General features: G+C 41.0%; 3 protein-coding genes across 8 annotated transcripts in view; 1 reads left to right on the top strand and 2 right to left on the bottom strand.

Annotated features, from left to right (window-relative positions):
• LOC130188846 (coiled-coil-helix-coiled-coil-helix domain-containing protein 5) overlaps window positions 1–18,011 on the top strand; it is a 35,395-nt gene that overhangs the window by 16,146 nt on the left and 1,238 nt on the right. The gene's annotated exons all lie outside the window — the stretch shown is intronic.
• On the bottom strand, window positions 1,669–6,592 carry LOC130188841 (uncharacterized). Of its 6 annotated transcripts, XM_056407371.1 has the most exons (12): window positions 6,477–6,521; window positions 6,205–6,247; window positions 5,248–5,297; window positions 4,625–4,895; window positions 4,435–4,508; window positions 3,980–4,052; window positions 3,771–3,855; window positions 3,626–3,682; window positions 3,423–3,494; window positions 3,178–3,325; window positions 2,592–2,679; window positions 1,669–2,493 (listed from the first exon to the last, which is right to left on the bottom strand). In XM_056407371.1, exons 4-12 carry the CDS (start codon window positions 4,746–4,748, stop codon window positions 2,411–2,413), a joined length of 804 nt encoding a protein of 267 aa, XP_056263346.1. In that variant the 5' UTR covers window positions 4,749–4,895; window positions 5,248–5,297; window positions 6,205–6,247; window positions 6,477–6,521; the 3' UTR covers window positions 1,669–2,410. The 6 variants fall into 6 exon arrangements, with proteins under 6 accessions (XP_056263346.1, XP_056263344.1, XP_056263342.1 ...); XM_056407369.1 differs by lacking the exons at window positions 5,248–5,297; window positions 6,477–6,521 and adding an exon at window positions 6,533–6,592; XM_056407367.1 differs by having other exon boundaries at window positions 4,625–5,297.
• Window positions 8,817–17,631, bottom strand: atp13a1 (ATPase 13A1). Its single transcript, XM_056407339.1, has 25 exons — window positions 16,977–17,631; window positions 16,028–16,117; window positions 15,173–15,436; window positions 14,905–15,060; window positions 14,690–14,759; window positions 14,493–14,599; window positions 14,242–14,371; window positions 14,041–14,096; window positions 13,787–13,913; window positions 13,505–13,642; window positions 13,256–13,376; window positions 12,964–13,121; window positions 12,593–12,768; window positions 12,400–12,510; window positions 12,168–12,293; window positions 11,973–12,081; window positions 11,596–11,789; window positions 11,103–11,199; window positions 10,837–11,021; window positions 10,547–10,661; window positions 10,259–10,455; window positions 9,983–10,125; window positions 9,739–9,850; window positions 9,511–9,654; window positions 8,817–9,410 (listed from the first exon to the last, which is right to left on the bottom strand). Exons 1-25 carry the CDS (start codon window positions 17,322–17,324, stop codon window positions 9,300–9,302), a joined length of 3,585 nt encoding a protein of 1,194 aa, XP_056263314.1. The 5' UTR covers window positions 17,325–17,631; the 3' UTR covers window positions 8,817–9,299.

Below are 18,011 nucleotides of genomic sequence, written 5' to 3'. Positions count from 1 at the left end.
TACTTATCAACAGGCTTTTTTAAACACAACTTTGAAATTAATGCTGGTAGACATTTGAAATGTGCACACAGGTGTAAAAAGTATAACACGAGTATAATAACCACCAGGGTGTTTAAGTCTCTGCCATTGCATATATAAGTTTTTAAGATTTGTTTGAGAAAGTGCAGAGGTGTGTAAATCCAACAAGCCCCATCATCATTTCCATGCTTACACATGTGTTGAATAGGAGGGGGAAAAAATAGTATTGAAACGTATTTGTTCTCTGGGAGTTAGTGTCATTTCATAAATTGTGCATAAATCAATGCACTTATGTCTCCTTGGCAAATTGTGGTAATTACAAGAGCAATATTCAATCTCAAAGCAAAACAGTCCAACATAACAATACATATCATTGTGTCCTAAACCCCTGATGAATGAAACATCCCAAAATGTTGACAGCACAGATTGAAAACAAGTGTCCTTGTTTTTTGCAAACTGGGCAATTCTGCTGTAGTTTATCACTCAGATTGGAGAGACAGCTTTCCAAGACGAATGGCTGGCTGAATGGATGTGGAGGAGAGCTGCAGCCAGGCTTGCTGTACTGAGAAGAGATGATGGGTGTGCTTGAGGGAGTAGGACCAAACTGGCAGTGGTTTATGCTGACTCTCCACACATCCATCTACTACAATCTGTAGCTAATCAATCTAAAGTTAGAGACAACAGGAATAGAGAATACAGCAAACCTAAACAGTAATTGTATTTTGCATGTGCATATAATAGTCTACGGGTCAAAATTCACATTGTCATGGTTTATGCAAGCATATTGGATATTAAACCCATACAATGTTCACCCTAACCACCTCCAATCACGTAAACATATATAATACCAAAAAGAACCCTCCTTTTATTTATTACTATAATAATAGTCTACAAACAAGGCACCTTTATCCAAATAAGCACTGCATCCAAATCAAACCCATAACTTCTAAAATGCCATTTACTCGGGTCATTGAGGATGTTTAAAGGGACATTTGCTGAATGGGGTTATCACCTAACCACAAAGTCAGGGGCTTTATAAACTTCTTAATACCTTTTATTGTTGGTGATTGCTTTAAGGGTCATTTCTGTGAAACTTCTATTCATTTAAATGCTAAAGCTGCCCTCCTCTCACCCCACAAGCATCAAGCCTCATTTTCATCTAAATAAGAATCGATCTTTCCTGCTGTGCACCATCCTCCCTTACTCACAACTCTCACGGTCACAACCCCACTTGTCTTCTCTGAGCAGGTCCCTGTGATCTCGTCACTCCCTTCAATACAATCAAAAGGAACATTCTCTACTCCATGTTGGTGACCATAACTGCAAAGCACCGGAAGTCATCCAATCTATTTATTGTTGGCAATGGGGAGAAGGGTATTATTTTAGCTGCAATCACCAGGGAAACAAAATGAACATTAATGAGTGAATAGGTCCAAATGATAGGAGTGATAGTGAACAAAGCTTTGACTGACTGGTACAATGTCAAAGCTTCGTTCTGCATCAGTGACCCAGCCAAATGCAAGACGGGGGAGGGGCCTTCTGAATGGTCAGGGGACACCAATGGAGTGAAATAGATGCAGCAGAAAAAGAGTGTATGTGCTGAAGATGACCCTGTAAAAAAAGACTGTAGAAATAAACGAGACTATAGAGCAGAGTAATCATTCTTTTTTTAACAATCTTCAAAGTGAATGCTTTCCTGTTGTAGTTAAACAAATGGCAGATTTCCTCACAGGTTATACTTTTTAAAATAACACCAATTTTTACCATCACGGTTGAGCTACTCTATGCACTTTTGAGGCATTAGTAGTAATCAGGCCATTTAAGAAGGTCACTACATCCAATGACTTCATATTTAAAATACATTTTAAAGACAAAATACAGAAAGGTAAATAAATATATGACTTTCAGTATATTTGATGAATATTGACCAATCACCTTGTTTTGCAGGTTGTTAGCAAAGTTTTCTGCAACATTTTTCAGTTGTTTTATCCCCAACAACTGGAAATCTGGGCATAACAGTTTCAGGTTTTACAGGTAGGAATACACTTAATTAAAAGCAGAAGAAAAAAAAATCCACTGGCCATTCGCCAAACTTCTCATAATATTGTATAGCCAGCTACTGCCACCTGCTGGCCAAACACATGGATTACCTGAACTAGATCCATTACCAGTCCGGCTTCAGATTAAGTTGTTTTATTTGACACAAAAAATATGCAATTAGAGCTTACTCTATCCACTGAAAGGTGTAAAGAAAAAAAAGAAAACACTGAGCAGGAAATTATGTTCTTAAATCACTTAACAGCTACATTATCAGAATATATGGGTATCATAGACACGTCACAAAGTCATGGATCAGTAGATGGTTGCTTGTGATTGCTTCCTGGCAGAGTGACTATGTAGTTGCAGAGGATAACGGTGCTGCAATGAGGTTCCTGATGAGGTCAGGTAAAATATCCTGGAATCCTGCCTTTGCCGCTGTTAGAAAAATTTAACCAGATTAAATGTTAAATAGTTTATTCTATTGAGTTATTCCATAAAAAACAAAAAATGTGTAAGGCAAATAAAGTCGTTACCCAATCGGCCACTAGTCTCTTTCACCAATAGCTGTGACTGCTCCTTGATGGACAGAAGCTCTCTAACCATCTTACTCTGAGTGTCCATCTACAAAACAAAATATTCATAACATCATTGTGAATAAACTCTACATCATCAGGGTTGCAGTTTGGTCTAAGTTTGATAAACAGTGCTGGCAACATTAGCAAACAACCCCACAACTGTACTACTTTGATTCAAAGGCTGCTAAGTTCTGATTGTTGGACATAATTATGTGACATCAGCTTTCTCACCTCAGACTGTTGAGAAAGGATGAGCTGATAAACATTTCTGAACTGCATTCGATGTAGAATATCTCCAAACAATCAATGTGCTAGCTTTGGAACTGTGGGGGGTGGATTTACCCGTAAAATTAAGTCATTTTCCTTCCTTGTGGACAGCACATAGCATCCGTTTTGTTTAATCATGCTCACAGACGCCAGCTTCTATGTTTTAGCATACACCACACACATATGGTATAAAGTTAAAGGATCCATCAAGTAATTATAAATATTATTATAGTAATTTTTTTGAAAGAACTGATCAAAATAGAAAATTCCCACATACAATCATTGCCATAGTGTGAAGCATGGGCTGTTGTCTACAGAGGATACTGTGGTAGTCAGGTTTGCTCTGTATAAAATGGTACTGTGAGGACTGGGCCACAGATGTAGCGTCTAATGACACGCCTCCTTTCTGGCCCTGCTCCACTTTCCTGCAAAAAATAAAAGCACATGATTGAAACACAATTGAGAGGATCATGTTGACAGACTCTTAATGCTGTATTCCTCCATGACAGTACACATGCTCACCTTTCCAATTCCTCTGCTTTACTCCGGTGTTTGTTCAACAGTGCCTCCCAAGACTCACTTTCAGCCTGGAGACTAAAACACAACACAGGCCGGTAAACTAAAGAACATCACATGGTAGATAACACCACCTGTGTTTTTAAGTTTGAATGTATGGTTTGCGTGACTACTTTGGATATGTTAGAGTAATATAAGGAACAACTTGCCTATTTATGGATTTCTGGACCCTTTCCATGGCTTTTTGCACTACAGGATCACTAGAACTGAAATAAAAAGAGGCATAAATCAAGTATAACAAAACAATCTAAATAATGCATGCAGATTATTAAATACATTAAACATCTAGAATACCTGGCTGCTCTAGCAGGGAGTTGACCCCCTGGTTCATCGCGTATGCTTTTTGTCAGACAACCCCACTCCTTCTGCATTTGCTCAACTGCACCAAGGAAGATAGAGATATATGAAAAAATAACTTACACTAACTATTTATATGACAGCAATTCAGTTAAAATACAAAGCTCCATGAAATATGTACCAAATGCAGTAGTGCAAGCACTTACCTTGTTTTTGAAAAGAATCTAGTGAGGCGTTGGGCACTGACTGCAGCGAACTTTGAGTTCTTTCTATTGCCAGCTAGAGACAAAGCAGATCTGATTAGACAGAGCCATTCACTGTGGTTCATGAGTTCTTCATTATGGCATCTTAAGGTACTTGTGAATAAAAACCATAATATTGGATACGTCTCAAAGTTGTAAATATGAAATTAAGTAAATCTCATTAATTTTCTTTGACACCACTTAATACAATGCAAAACACTAATTACTTGCAATCCAATACATGTATTTTTATGTTTCCGTGATTACGTAACAGGGCGTTTTGATAATTTATTTGTTTAAGTTAGTTTAGTAAAAAAAGATATTCATCTGAAACAGTCAATACCAGAAAGATGAAAAGTCACCCGTTGTACCTGCTTATTTAATTTTCACAACTAATTTAACCCTGAACGACCCCTCACCTTCATTGAAGCTTCCATCAATTGTTCAAGCCTCTCCTGCTGTGATAAGGATGCACTTATGCTCCTGCACAAAACTGCAATAAAGACACAGAGATAATAGAGAGATAAATAGGGATGTATATTGCAAAACAAGAAACAACAAAAGACAAAACCCAATGATGATAATGAACAAGAAAACCAGCCACCTCACCCTGATAAGGGTTGGGGAGGGCAGGGAGAGAGCGGCGGGTTAAAGTGGCTCTCCTCCAGGACTTCCTCCGTGCAGTGGGGTCGACAGTGGGACTTGAAGGTCCCTCCGTGTCTTCCGTCTGCATTGCTAGTTTGTCTGTTTCTGACTGTCCTTCCACTGCATCTGGAATCCGAGGACTGGTTGATGGGAAGACGGGATGTGGACATTTGTTTGGGGGAGTGCTGGGGCTTGAGGAGGAGCATCTTTTCGATGTCTGCTTCACTGCGTCGACCTTTATACATTGAAGATGACAGAGCTGGAGCACGAACAGTTCTTGGGTATAGCAGAGCTGCCAACTTTTCAAAAAACCTTGGAGTGAGATTTTGTCGGGGCTGACCAAAATGTTGCCGCGCATGCAGCCACACACGTTGGTGGCTCAAATATCAGGACATTTGAATTAATGTGGCGTTGTACCCATGTTGTACCCTGCATTCTGGCCTGGCAAAGGTCTTTTACGAGGCATCTTTGCTACCTTAAATAATTAAAATGTTTATTAATAACTCTACTCTCATTTACAAAAACATGCCTAATTCTATTGCACAAATGTCCTGTCTTTATGTTAAATTCTTTATAATACATCTTACTTGTTCAAAGAGCTGTTTGGAATTTTTTTGAGAGGGTCCTTTTCCTAGGCCTACAAATAAAGTGATAAAACACTTAAACAAACAATGCTCTGATGTTTTGAGCATGCAGTTTACCAAGAGGTTAACAAGGTGCTCTCCTGCTGCTTGTTATGACAGCTGAGTTTACATCACCACAAAATCACATGCACAAACACAACGAATTATTTTAAGATTTAAAGTTTAAGAGAGTGAGAACTTAATTGAACCACATGTCATTAACAGGGCTCTTAAGTTTTGAAGACAGGCAAGAGTGACATATCTATCCAGGATGCTTTATTTTCATTGGTTGCTGGATTAAATCTTACAGATACAACAGATACGGTTTTTTTGTGTAGCCCATTTATTTTATTTTATTGGCTGATAAGTGGCTCCTCACAGCAGAACTCCAGGGGAGCGCTTGATTCCTCCACGGTGAGGGCAGCGCGGCTCATGTTTGCGTGCTGCGGCACATTAAAACATTAAATAGCCGAGTTTTTTCAGCGTGAGAAATACGATGTGTGGCGGGAGTGCGTGACGTAAGACCGAAATGCGTGGCTGTCACGCTCAATGCGTGACACTTGCGAGCCCTGCATTAACACACCGTAGTCTCTGCTCGTTGTGTCTGTTTGAAAATCTTCTTCTGTTGTTAACTTCGGGACTCTTTGGGGTAAATAGGATGTCTATGCAGCGAATAGGTTTATAGATGCGCTCCTTAGCGCCATCTATCGTCGCGGAGTTTGAAAAGAAACCAACGCGCCTCGGCCCAAAATCAGAATTTCTTTTGCCGTGAGATATTGGTTGTGTGGCGTGAGAGCGTGTGAAAACATGCAAAAGCGTGTGTCACACGGCGAAACCGTGAGAGTTGGTAGCTCTGGGTATAGCCTTAACTAGTGTGCTAGCCAGCTAGATTAAAATGTCCATTAAAATGTGTTAGCTCACCTCATTCTGGGAAACGTTGACGTTATCGGCGAAAGATCCGCAACTGCAAAAAACATGTTGTGAATTTAAAAGCCAACGTTGACGCATCGCTAGTCACATGAATCAAATATCTGTGAAATACCCACAATTGAGTAAATTAAGTGACTTTACGACAGTGATTAGCTGTTTCGTTTTACGTTAGTAACTGTTCAGGGTGACTTAATAACTTGCTTCGGGAAAAAGCAAAGCTCAGGCGGAAGTAAAGCTTCACTTCATCTTCTCAATATACTTACTTTTTCTAAGTTAACTCAGTTGTCGCAACGGTAAAAGAAAAAAAAACGATACTAACCCTTGGACAGCGTCTGAATGTTTTTCCGCCATTTTTTCTTTCAAATAGTTTTTCTCCACAGCGCGCGCTCAACAAGCCCAACCTCTCTGACTCAAGCATCATGGGAAATGTAGTGTGACTGTAAGACAATCGACTCAAACGTGGTGCGAAGATCAGATGTAGTCGCTACGTTTTTATAAATTTGTTACAATTGTGTTTATGTTTTCTGGAAACAAATGAAATAAATCCTCCATGAGATGATACAACTTTGTCATGCACGAGGAGATGCATTATCCACATACTTTTTAAAGTGTAGGTCTTAGCATGAGCAGCTTATCATTATATACAGACAGACGTTTCATTTAAAGATGTAATTAAAGATTGTAAAGTGACAAATATTGTAGGAATATTATTTAATATGTTTAAAAGGCAATAGTTCATTGAGGAAACCACAATGCAGGCTGCAATCACAGTTTCTGTATGTGATCTTGGGGTGGAAACATCCATTAATCAACTTCTGAAACCCCAGAGATCACGTTTTGACCTACTAGTTCAAAGGGTCAATCCTAGCCCTAATCCTCTTTGTAGACATTGGTTGGACTTCTGATATCCATCTGAAGAGTTCATCCGCTGGTTCTTCAGAGTTCTGGTGCTTTGGCCTCCAGAGTTTAAGAATGTGTGCTCAACAGCTTTGGCCTCCTTTATGGCATTTTTCAACAGCTGGCTATTGCTTTAGTTTGTGTAATATATATCTGAGTGTTGCTCAGTCCTGAACTCTAAAATGGCCTTTTCTCACAGTACTTGTCATTCATGTGTGCTCCTCTTATCCAGTTGTAACTTACTCACCCACATATGCAAATGGTGACTAAAGCATTCCTCTGAGAGGCATCTTAATATTTACATCCATTATGGGAATTTCCTGCCCTCTGAATGTGATGTTTACATAGATGAACAAGTATATACAGGTGCATCTTAAATGAATTCGAATATAATTGAAAAGTTAATTAATTTCAGTTTTTCAATTAAAAAAGTGAGTCATATTATATACATTTATTACACACAGGGTGATATATTTCAAGAGTTTATTTCTTTTATTTTGGGTGATTATGGCTGTAGCGAATCAAACACAGGGACACAGGGAATGTGGTGGCTCCTGAGTCCACTCCTTGTGAATCTCCCCAGGTTCTTGAATGAGCTTTGCTTCACAATCCTCAAAAGGCTGTTGCTTATGCACCCACACCCCACTTTGTCCCTTCCACTCAACTTTCCATTTAATATGCTTGGATACAGCACGACGTGAACAAAATGACATGTTGTGGCTTACCCTACTTGTTGAGGGTGTCGATGACCTACTTCTGGACAACTGTCAGGTCAGCAGTCTTCCCCATGATTGTGTGACCAGACTGAGACCATTTCAAGGCTTAGGAAACCTTTGCAGGTGTTTCCAGTATTTACGTATTACAATATTAAAATTATTCAGAATATTCACATTTTATTAGATACTTTTCACTAGCTGCAAGCCATACTCAGCTGTAACCCATGATCATCAACATTAAAATAAATAAATGCATGAAAAACATAACCCTGTGTGTAATGAATCTAATATATGAGTTTCACCTTCTAAAATTCAATAACTTTTCGATGATATTAATTTTGTTGTTCATATGAGGTTGTTGAAAATGTCCATTGACTGAGACACAACCAAGTATAAATTCCCCTATTTTCCATTTTTAACTGCAAATCTACTTATGTATGAGCCTTTAAACTATGTATAATTTTGTTAACATTGATCTAAATTCAAGATTGTTTCAACATATGAGGAGTGCAGGTTTGGTATTATATTACGAAAAGGAATAATAGAATACTTCAAGTCCTTCTAAAAATGCACCATAGTTCTTAGATGCTTGGTACAGTTCGTGATTTACAATATATGAATTGGATTTGATTAAGATGTTCTAGTTTGTTCATGAAACAAAAGTTTAACAGGATTTATACCAAAGACAAATATCAAAGTTATCTAAGGCGGATCTCTCAGACCAGCATGTTTGGTAGTTACGTTCAGTTGCCAAGTTAACACAAAGTTCACAAGCTTTTCTTCATGTTTCATGAGATGGCATGTTTGTTTTTGCCAGTGTCATCCATCCATGTCTCATATTTTTCTTGTATACTCTCGTTCCTTTATTTTGTACTTACCTACTTATGGGAACAGGATAGATCATGACCAGATGGACATGCTCATCCTGTCCATGTGCCGACACATCAGTACTTGTACTTGACAAAACACTTCATAAAACAGACTTCATAATGTGTATCTGTAAGTCTTTATAAGTCTGTTAGAGATGTTTTTCACTTTTTACAAAATCAAGGAGAGGAATCAAAAACAAATCAAAAACACTTGTGCAATTCTCTTGGAGATTGCCCTTCCTGTGTTCCTGTATGTTTCACTCCGGCTGGCACACAGTCTTGCACTCCACTCAATACTGCTGTCTTCATGGCCTTGTGTAGCAGCGGGGAAGGACAGATGAGGGAAGAGAGAGAAATGTAAAAAAAAAAAAGGATTATGATAAAAAACAGAAAGAGAATTGAAAAAAGAGCTGATGAAAATGCAGATGCACAGATGGTTAAGGAGGGGCAGAGCAGGACGAGCGAAGGGAAACACGGAGTGTACAGTACTGCACGCTATGACCATCTCAGTCGTCTTGTGTAAGTCACAACAGCTTTGATTCTCATCCTCCTCCAAAGTCTTCTCTCCCTTTGCGGTTTACAGCGGTCACTGTTGGCACTGAGTTCAAGAAGGCAGCCTGAGAGATCCTTTGCCCAGCAGGAACTGTAAGACACGATCCACAAGCAGAGCGGCGACAAAGTCCACAACCAGAACCTGGGCAATGATCAATTTGAACTGCAAGGAAGTAAACAGGAAGCAGGTTACCATATGGAGAACATCATTATTACTAGGTGATTTCAACAAAACAATTCAGGGTAAAATGATGTTGGCTCACCTCAGTTGGAATATCTACAAGAGCAAACTGTTCGTTGAATTCTGGTGAGGAACCAGTAAGAAGTCCCACAATCGCTAAACCTGACAGAGCGAGACTCCATAGTAGGGGTCGATTCTCGCTGAGAGACTCCATGAAGGGGTGACCCTAATGGACACAACAAGACATGCTGTGAGTTCATATTTAAAGAACACAGAGACAACAAACACTCATGGTATTAAGAATAAATACCTTGTAGTTAATGGCAAAGGTGGCCATCTGCATGGCCATGGACATTATATACACGGTGCTGTTAATGAGACTGGGTTGAAACTCTTTATATAGATCTGCAAACCGCTCCGCTCTACAAAAGAGAAAGGAAAACTTCAATGTTATTATAATGTAATGTAATGATGCAAGGTTATTAATGTAAATATGTGACTTGTACAGCAGAACTGACGTTTATTTTCTCTCCATCTGTTGGACAGTGATTTACCTGGGCGGACTTCTGCTTTGTGCCTCTTTGTAAAGATACATCAGACTACAGAAGTGAACAGCAAACTGTAGCAGCACAGTCAACACTGTGTAAAGATTAAAGATGTTTGGTAAGGGCCGCTCTCGAGATAACGTTTTCAGTGGCTGTGTAAACAGAGGTAGAAAAAAAGATCATAAACTTGTTTTTAATTAAAAACAGTAGACATGTGTCATTGTAAAAGATAATCTTGGTCAGAAAACAATTAATCAAAAGCAGAAAATTCTCATAAATTCTCACCTTTGATCTCGAGATGAAGAGGAAGCATCCGGCCAAGAGCAGGCCCTGCAGGGTTGCCTGGAAATCGCTGAACTTGACCCCCTCGAGGTAGAGTACAGACTGGCTGTAGGCCAGCACTAGGGCATTGAGAGCGAGGATCTTGAACATCTGGAGCGTTGTCACCAGAGTGCAACGGCCTTGCTTTATTACATGGCAGACTGGGGGAGTGGGGGGTAAAGGAGTTCAGAGATGGGGAGCAGCTTCATGTTCAGGTGTCAATAGATGAAATCATAAACATGCGTTACTCACTGCACTGTATAGAGGAGAGTTTGGAGGTGAAGGGTGCCGCGATGGAGGCATCACCCAGTTTCACTACCTGTACCTGATCCTCTTCAAGTTCCCGTAAGACTTGATTGATTCTCTCCTGTTTCAGATTTAACCCTGATGTTAGAACAGTGCACTACAAGTCTTTTATTTCAACGAATGGCAATTTATTATTGTTTTTGAGCAGAGTTGTATTCATATTGGAAACTGGGGAGGAGGCTAACATGAGACTGCAGGTTGGTAAACTGCATATACTGCATATGTAAGACACACACCTTTTGTGCTGCGAGCTGCTCTTCTCTCTGGGTCAATGCTCTTTGCCTGGCTGCCCGAGAGCTCAGTTTTCCTCCTGAACTGACGGGAGGTAAAGGTCTGGAGTCGACTATGGGCAGCTCCTTTTCTCTCCCCCGTTTCTTTCTTTCAGGCATGCGCTCAGGAGCGTTGGCTAACAGAGCAACACCTGAGGAAACAGATCATCACTACCTGTTGGGGTCATACATAGGAACACGTGGTTTCAGTCTTGGTGGGTTATACATCTTACCTATGTGGGCATGTTTGAGAGCTCCAACATCATTTGTACCATCACCACACATCAGTGTCATATAACCCAGCCCCTTTAGACTTGTGATGACAAATTCCTGAAACAAAACAGGAACTTATTATAGCTAATAGCTTCCATACGACACCTAAATGTCACTCTTATGATATTTTTTTACATTGTTTCCTACAATACCATCGATCTGTCACTCAAAATTATGATTATCTATATTTCCCAAAATGCCTTTCAACAACCCCTAAAGAAATTCCCATGAGTTTGTTCCAACTATCTGCCAAAATAAGTGATGTTCCCTAGTTCAAATACATGTATTTTTCTGTTGTCGAGTCGACGACAGAGCGATGATGAACATCACTGTATCATTAGTGAACAAAGAAGCCTTTTCTCTTTGATTAAAACCACACCATCTGACATTGACTATTTTACGCTACAACACTCCATTGTAGCTGTAATTTCTAAACTTTTATTTGGGACCTACCTTCTGTTTTGGACTGACTCGAGCGAACACTTTTATGTGAGGCAAGAGGGCGTTGAGAAGCTGGAGGTCACAGGTCAGTTTGGCTAGCCCCTCCCCCGTTACACACAAGTCAAACTGACTGACAAATGCGGAAACGGAGGAAGGGGGCAGTGGTACATGCACACTGCCATCAATGGACTCCCACTGCCACTCACCTGGAAAGCCAAATGACATCAGAGGTAAGGGATTCTGTACTTTGGCTGTCTTTGGTCACAACACCAACTGTGAATAGATTACTACCATAATATTAATGCCCTTTAGCTACAACCTTTATAACGGTTCTCTGATGACAAACTTGAGTAATGCTTGTAATTCTGTAACGTGATGACGTGTCTTACCCTGACCAGGGCTATGCTGTAATACAAGTGTGTGTTCTTTCTGGATGAAGTGGAGCTCTCTTGCTACATGGCAGGCCGTTAGAGGGTTGTCGCCGGTGATCATCACCACCTGAAAGCAAAGAGAGGGGTTTTGTCTCTCTTGAAACCATGCTGTTTGAGTTTGTATGCACAATTGTGTCCTGTCAGTTTATTTACATGATGAGATGCCTCCTGGATCTCTCTGATGACCGCCTTGCTGTCACTCTTGAGGGGGCAGGACACAACCATGAACCCAAAAAAATGCAAGTCGCACTCCAGCACATCGCGACTCATCTCCCGGATCTATGAGACCCAAAATGATCCATCTCAGTTTGGAACTAAATGTATTCCCATCAGAACAGACGACTCGGACAATATATGATAGCTTTAAATAAAATGAAATAAGAACCTGCTGATGATTGAGGTGTCCCATCTCTTTGTAACCCAAGGCCAGCACTCTCGCCCCTTCCCGAGACATTTCCTTGTGGACTTCGTCATAATTCGCCGGACATTCTGCAAACTGTGATCACAGACACATTAGCGCACTGTCAAGAAACATCAGTTAGGCTAAACTTGAGCGTACGTGTACTACGGATATGTACCATTCCTCTGAGCGTCTCTGGAGCTCCCTTGACAGTTGAGATGTAGCAGAGTTCAGTGGAGCCGAGTTTCTCAAAGGACGCCAACACTGACATCCTCTTCAGAGCGCTGGCGAAGTGGAAACGCTGGTGGATCTTAAGAACCTGGGTTTTGATGCCTCGTGGGAACACCTTTTCATCTAGTCAAATAAAATTTAAAGAACAGCATTACCGGTACTTGTAGATGAACTGGTCAAATTACCCCACCAAGCTGACCACAGCAGGTTTAGAGCAACCTCTAAGGTTAAACCGAAAGTCAAAATCAAATGCAAATGTGTGACTTTATAGAGCACAATGCAAACACTGTGTATTTAGTTGAAGTAATGTCTCTTTACCTTTAGTGAGGGTCCAGTCAGCTGCAGTCAGCATGGCCTTCTCCAGTGGATCTCCGACTAGCTGTCCATCATCCAGAGTTACCAGTGAGTGACAGGTGGCCACCACCCTATGCGTCTCAACTGGGATCTCAGACACAGGCATCACCTCCTTTCCTTCTCTGTCATAAAAACAAACACCAGCCGGTAACCTCCACCCCAAACATGTACTACCCTTGCATAGTATAGGTTGTGTGCGTGCTTCAGAAATTCTGATGTTTAGATTAGGACATTAAGAATGGTGGGCAGGGTTTACCTGAGGCCTGCTACTCCTCGTACCACCAGGCTGTCACTGGTCAGTGTTCCTGTTTTGTCAAAACAGCAAATCTCCACCTTCCCTGCAAATGGTATCCTGAAGGGCTCCGTGCAGTATACATCTAAGCACGAGTAGAAAAAGAAGATTAAAATAACCACTGGTGTGACAAGCTTTGTATTGTAAGCTCCATTATTCAGGTATCTAAATATCTATTCTACACACATGCAAAGGAAGCACACTCAGACATACAAAGTTTAGCCAGGGCGATAAGAGACGTGTTAACTGCCAGAGAAAGCTCGATGGGGAGTTCTGGTGGAACAACCGAAGTGAGGATTAACGTGCACTCCAGAAACAGTTTGTAGCGGTTCCTGCTGGCATCCTTGGATCCTGAGGGAGTAATAAAAGCACAAATACAGTGTTTCGATATTATACTTCTGTCTTCAACTCCAGCTCTTAGACATCACTTTGACTAGGATAATATCTGTGTTAAATAAGAATTACATCTTAAGGAATTGCTTATGTGCACCTCACCTTCTACCCACACATAAAGAGCTGCAGCAATGGCAAACACAAGGAGGAAGAGGATGAAGATGAAAGTCTCCAGGTTGTTTGCCGTCACTCTCTTTACACCAAAGAGGATGGTTCGTAACAGTTTACCCTGGAAGCGAGTTTGCACACAGAATCAGTAAATTTTCACAGTCAACATGTTGTCAAAAATAGAATAAAAATGGATGGTCTGAAAAAAGCGAGAGTAGCAATAAAGACACACTCAGCAACATCCTCACCTGTGAGGTGTAGAATCCTGTTCTCAGTACATAGGCCACACAGCCGTTGTCTACAGCTGCACATAAAAAGAGAAGATTAATGGGCTTGCATCTTGATTTAATTAATGAAGACTGACAAAAGATGCACTATTGAATTCACTAATTTAACTGCCAGTATATGTTATTAGTAAGAGATAAATAAGGTGGGGAATTACTGCGTACGTTTGAGTCCAGCGCTGGCCTTCAAAGGGGGGCTGTGTTGGACCACTTTTGTCCCTCCAGAGATGATGTGAAGTCGAGAGTCGAGCTGAACGTCCAAGATTCGCTCTGGGTCCAAGTCCTCCACTGGCTCCTGCACATTCCATAATGTCAGCAGTCATTTTGACACCCCACAATAATACCATGATGTTTAGAATAGTTGAGACCTACATTCCTTGGCCTTCAGCTCTGTATAATGTTAAAATGCCTCTAACCTTCATCTGGGGCACTGACTCTCCAGTTAGCATGGCCTCGTCCACGATGCAACGACCCCTCAGGAGCAGCACATCACAGGGTACCACGTTTTCTTGGGGCGAACGCCCTGTGATGTACAGAATACACATTATAAACACAAACTAAGAGAGTCGATGTCTGTGGTACGAGTCATAAAAGATGTCGACAGGATATTTACCTATTGAGACGATGTCACCAGGGACAAGCTCATCACTTGAAATAGGTCTCCACTTCCTGTTGCGGTAAACCTGGCACAAAACACACCAAACTAATTAGGAATTTTTTACTACTTTGGAAATATACTGTGACTGATAGGTTTTCCGATCCAAGACCAAATGCTTGTTTATAACTATAACAAATATTATACTAAGTGTTAAATTTAATCAAGCCTACCTGGATCATGTAGGGTTTGTTTCCCATTCGGCGGATCTCTGACATATTCCTCATTTGCTGCTGGACCAGGGAGGCCTCGAACGCCACCAGCATGAACAGTGTGAAAATACTGTAGTACCAGTACTCATCCAGACACCACAGACCCACACAGAACACCTGATGGAAGACAGTCACAATTTTAAGGTCAACAACATCATATTTAAAGGCAAAAAAAACTTCAACAAAAGCAGAATATTTTTACAACAAATATTCACCCACACAAACATACCTGGAAAACAAAAAAGGGAGCTGTAGCCCTCTCTTTGAAGAGTTCTAGGAAATCTGGGACCATCATCTCGGCACGATTAGTGCCGAAACGCTTTTCTGCAGCTCTGAGTTCGGCCTCTTCCTGGTAGCCACGCCAGGACTGAAAGTTGCCCATTGGGTTGTTTATTGGAAAAGCTATTGGTAGGAAACATTTCTTTTCTTCGTGGTCAAAAATGTAGCGGATCTTTTGAAACTCCAAAGATAAAATTCTGTCCCCATTCTCATCCTGTTGGTAAGGGGAAAAAAGGAAATATAGGGAAATTACAGCATTCATTCAAGAAACAGAAATATGTTTTGTCCTGAACACAGGAGTCAGGGATTGTGTGTTTTTTAAGTTTAACCCTTGTGTTGCCTTCGGGTCAATTTGACCCGATTCAATGTTTCACCCTCCTGTCGCCTTCGGGTCAATTTGACCCGATTCAATGTTTAACCCTCCTGTTACCTTTATATTTACTAACATATTTTACCCTTGAGGTCAATATGACCCCAGCTATTAAAATCTCCAGAAAATTATTAGAATTAATCGGGTTTTCCAAGTTTAAGTGTGAGGTACTTTATGTTTGTTTGTTGACTCCCGAAAGAACACTGACATTAAACATTGAATCGGGTCAAATTGACCCGAAGGCGACAGGAGGGTTAAATATTGAATCGGGTCAAAATGACCCGAAGGCAACACAAGGGTTAACTGAATCCAATCAAAAATAAAATGCCTACAATGAGTCAAAATATGAGTTTTGCAGTCAGAGAATATGAGATCTGGGATGTGTTTTCCATCAAGACAACTTTAAGCATATTGAGAGAAAATATGTGAACTGACCTGGTCTCTCTGTAGTGCCACAAGCTCAGCAGATCCGTTGTTCGGGGTGGGTATGACCTTTGCCAGCATAGCCTTGTTTGGGTCTGGTTCCTGTGTACAAATGAATTGGTGACAGATTCACTGTGGAATGTCATTGTTATGTTTGTCATCACCGTATGTCTCTATAGCTTTGTCACTCGCAAACGAGACGAATAGCTGCTTGATAAATATGAAGTTTGAGCACATTCTTGAACAATCCTAAAATGTTACATTTGACTGCAAACATTGTTTCTGATTATATTCTGAATAGAAAACTATTTCAATGTTTTTGTAGGATTTAGATTCTCTTATGCAACTGCTCACTGAAACAATAATGTGGTATAATTTTGTCATGAAACAAAGATTATGTCATGAAACACAAATTAGTCTGGTGGCAAGAAGCTACTACCAATAAGGTTGTCTCATGAAATATTATAGAATGCTAGTTTAAAATGGCCCTTTGCCATAGAATAGGTGACTATATCAATCAGTAATCGGTTTGTAGGTTTGCATGATACATATTGTTCCTCTATAAATACTGTATGAAAGTTTAATGTAAATTATAAATCACACAGGCTTATAAACCTTACGCAGAAAGAAAACATGGCAATCTTTCAATGTCTGTTTTACACAAAGAAATGATGAAATCATGTCCACTAATCCCAGAGACAGTTTTTAAAACCTAAACCTGTTAATATAATTGCTGATTCAAAGTTGAAGTGAAAGTGTGATGGTTGCTGGTTACAGAAGCCATCCCACCTGCCCTGCTATAGTGCCTTTGAGCAGGACATTTATTCCGGACCTGCTCCTGGGTTCATGCTGACCCTGCCTTTTGATCTCTGAACACAAGCCATATGGGAAAACAATGGGCTCCTTATAAACATCGGAAGACATTCGCAGTGTTATCGTCGTTGTTATAACTTATGTGTACCTTCGAACAAGTGAGCCAGCAGTGCGCGTGCACGGACCAATAACCGGAGAGCGCTGTGAGAACGTGCGCGATCCCGATAGCGGCGAGAGATAGGAGGCCTGCCTCCGGATACTCGGAAGCACCATACACTCCCAACCACACGTACAGCCAGCCTGGGTAGAGAACAGCCAAAAACGGGAGCACTGTGCCGTGTAGTAGCCGGGGCCTGCGCCTGTACAGCGTCACCGAGCTCACCAGCTCGTCGCCGGTGTCATGCTGGTTGTGGTTCTCAGAGGGGGCCATTTGCAGTTCACCCGGTCCCAGGATCCCGTCTGCATCCAAACTCCCCTCCTTATTGGCGTCGTTCATTGTACTTTACTCACACCTCTGCCCCCCTCTATCGTCCCCCGCCACCCCGTCGTGCTGTAGCCGGTACAAATACCACAAGGAGCGGTGCTCGGTCGAGCCTTCGGAGCCCGTGTACTGAATCGCTCGTTCTCTAACCGTCGCTTCCGCATACGTAAACGCGCAAAGACACGCAAAGAGACGGAGGGTTGGCTTGGCACAGCATGTTAAAACCAGAACAATTCAACATGAATTGTCTGCCGTACAGTTAAATTATGTTGTTTAGGTTAAGGTCCATGTAAAACGCCAATAATGAGGTTCCTCTGATAAAATCCGACTACATTTATTATTTAATGCTTTATGCTCCCTTTAATACGAGGAAGTGACTGCCCCTTTAATAAATACATCGCCATCAAAGGGGAGGAACCAAAATGAGAGACTGACACAAACCTGAACCAATACCATGAAATAACTATTTCAGAAGGTTTTATTTCCAACCAATCAGGTAGTAACGTATGCGCGTCGCGTAATACTCGTACCGACATGGCTCCACATGCAGAGGTACTGCTCCTATAACCTTGATTGATCAGCTTCTTCGCTTGAGACAACATAGAAGAGCAACATGTAAGGCATTTAAATATGTTTGATATCACTGTTACATTAATAACTATGATCTCAGGTCTAGGGAAGTAGTCGCATATTTTAAGTAGG

Source organism: Pseudoliparis swirei, chromosome 23 (genome assembly GCF_029220125.1).
Source record: "Pseudoliparis swirei isolate HS2019 ecotype Mariana Trench chromosome 23, NWPU_hadal_v1, whole genome shotgun sequence".
In the NCBI taxonomy this organism is placed as follows: domain Eukaryota; kingdom Metazoa; phylum Chordata; class Actinopteri; order Perciformes; family Liparidae; genus Pseudoliparis; species Pseudoliparis swirei.
Note: the sequence above shows the minus strand (reverse complement) of the source record. Positions and strands in the feature narration are given on the sequence as shown.

Bases quoted from the DNA above. Each gene is read 5' to 3' on its own strand.
- LOC130188841 (XM_056407367.1), bottom strand. From the start codon at position 5,018: ATGCGCGGCAACATTTTGGTCAGCCCCGACAAAATCTCACTCCAAGGT. The intron at 3,856-3,979 runs GTAAGTGCTTGC...TCCTTGGTGCAG, and splicing joins AGATTCTTTTCAAAAACAAG to TTGAGCAAATGCAGAAGGAG. The intron at 3,326-3,422 runs GTGAGCATGTGT...TATTTTTTGCAG, and splicing joins AAAGCAGAGGAATTGGAAAG to GAAAGTGGAGCAGGGCCAGA.
- atp13a1 (XM_056407339.1), bottom strand. From the start codon at position 17,324: ATGAACGACGCCAATAAGGAGGGGAGTTTGGATGCAGACGGGATCCTG. The intron at 14,600-14,689 runs GTAAATATCCTG...TGTACATCACAG, and splicing joins TGGTGACATCGTCTCAATAG to GGCGTTCGCCCCAAGAAAAC. The intron at 9,851-9,982 runs GTAAATCACTGT...TCTCTTTTGTAG, and splicing joins CAAAGCAGAAGTCCGCCCAG to AGCGGAGCGGTTTGCAGATC.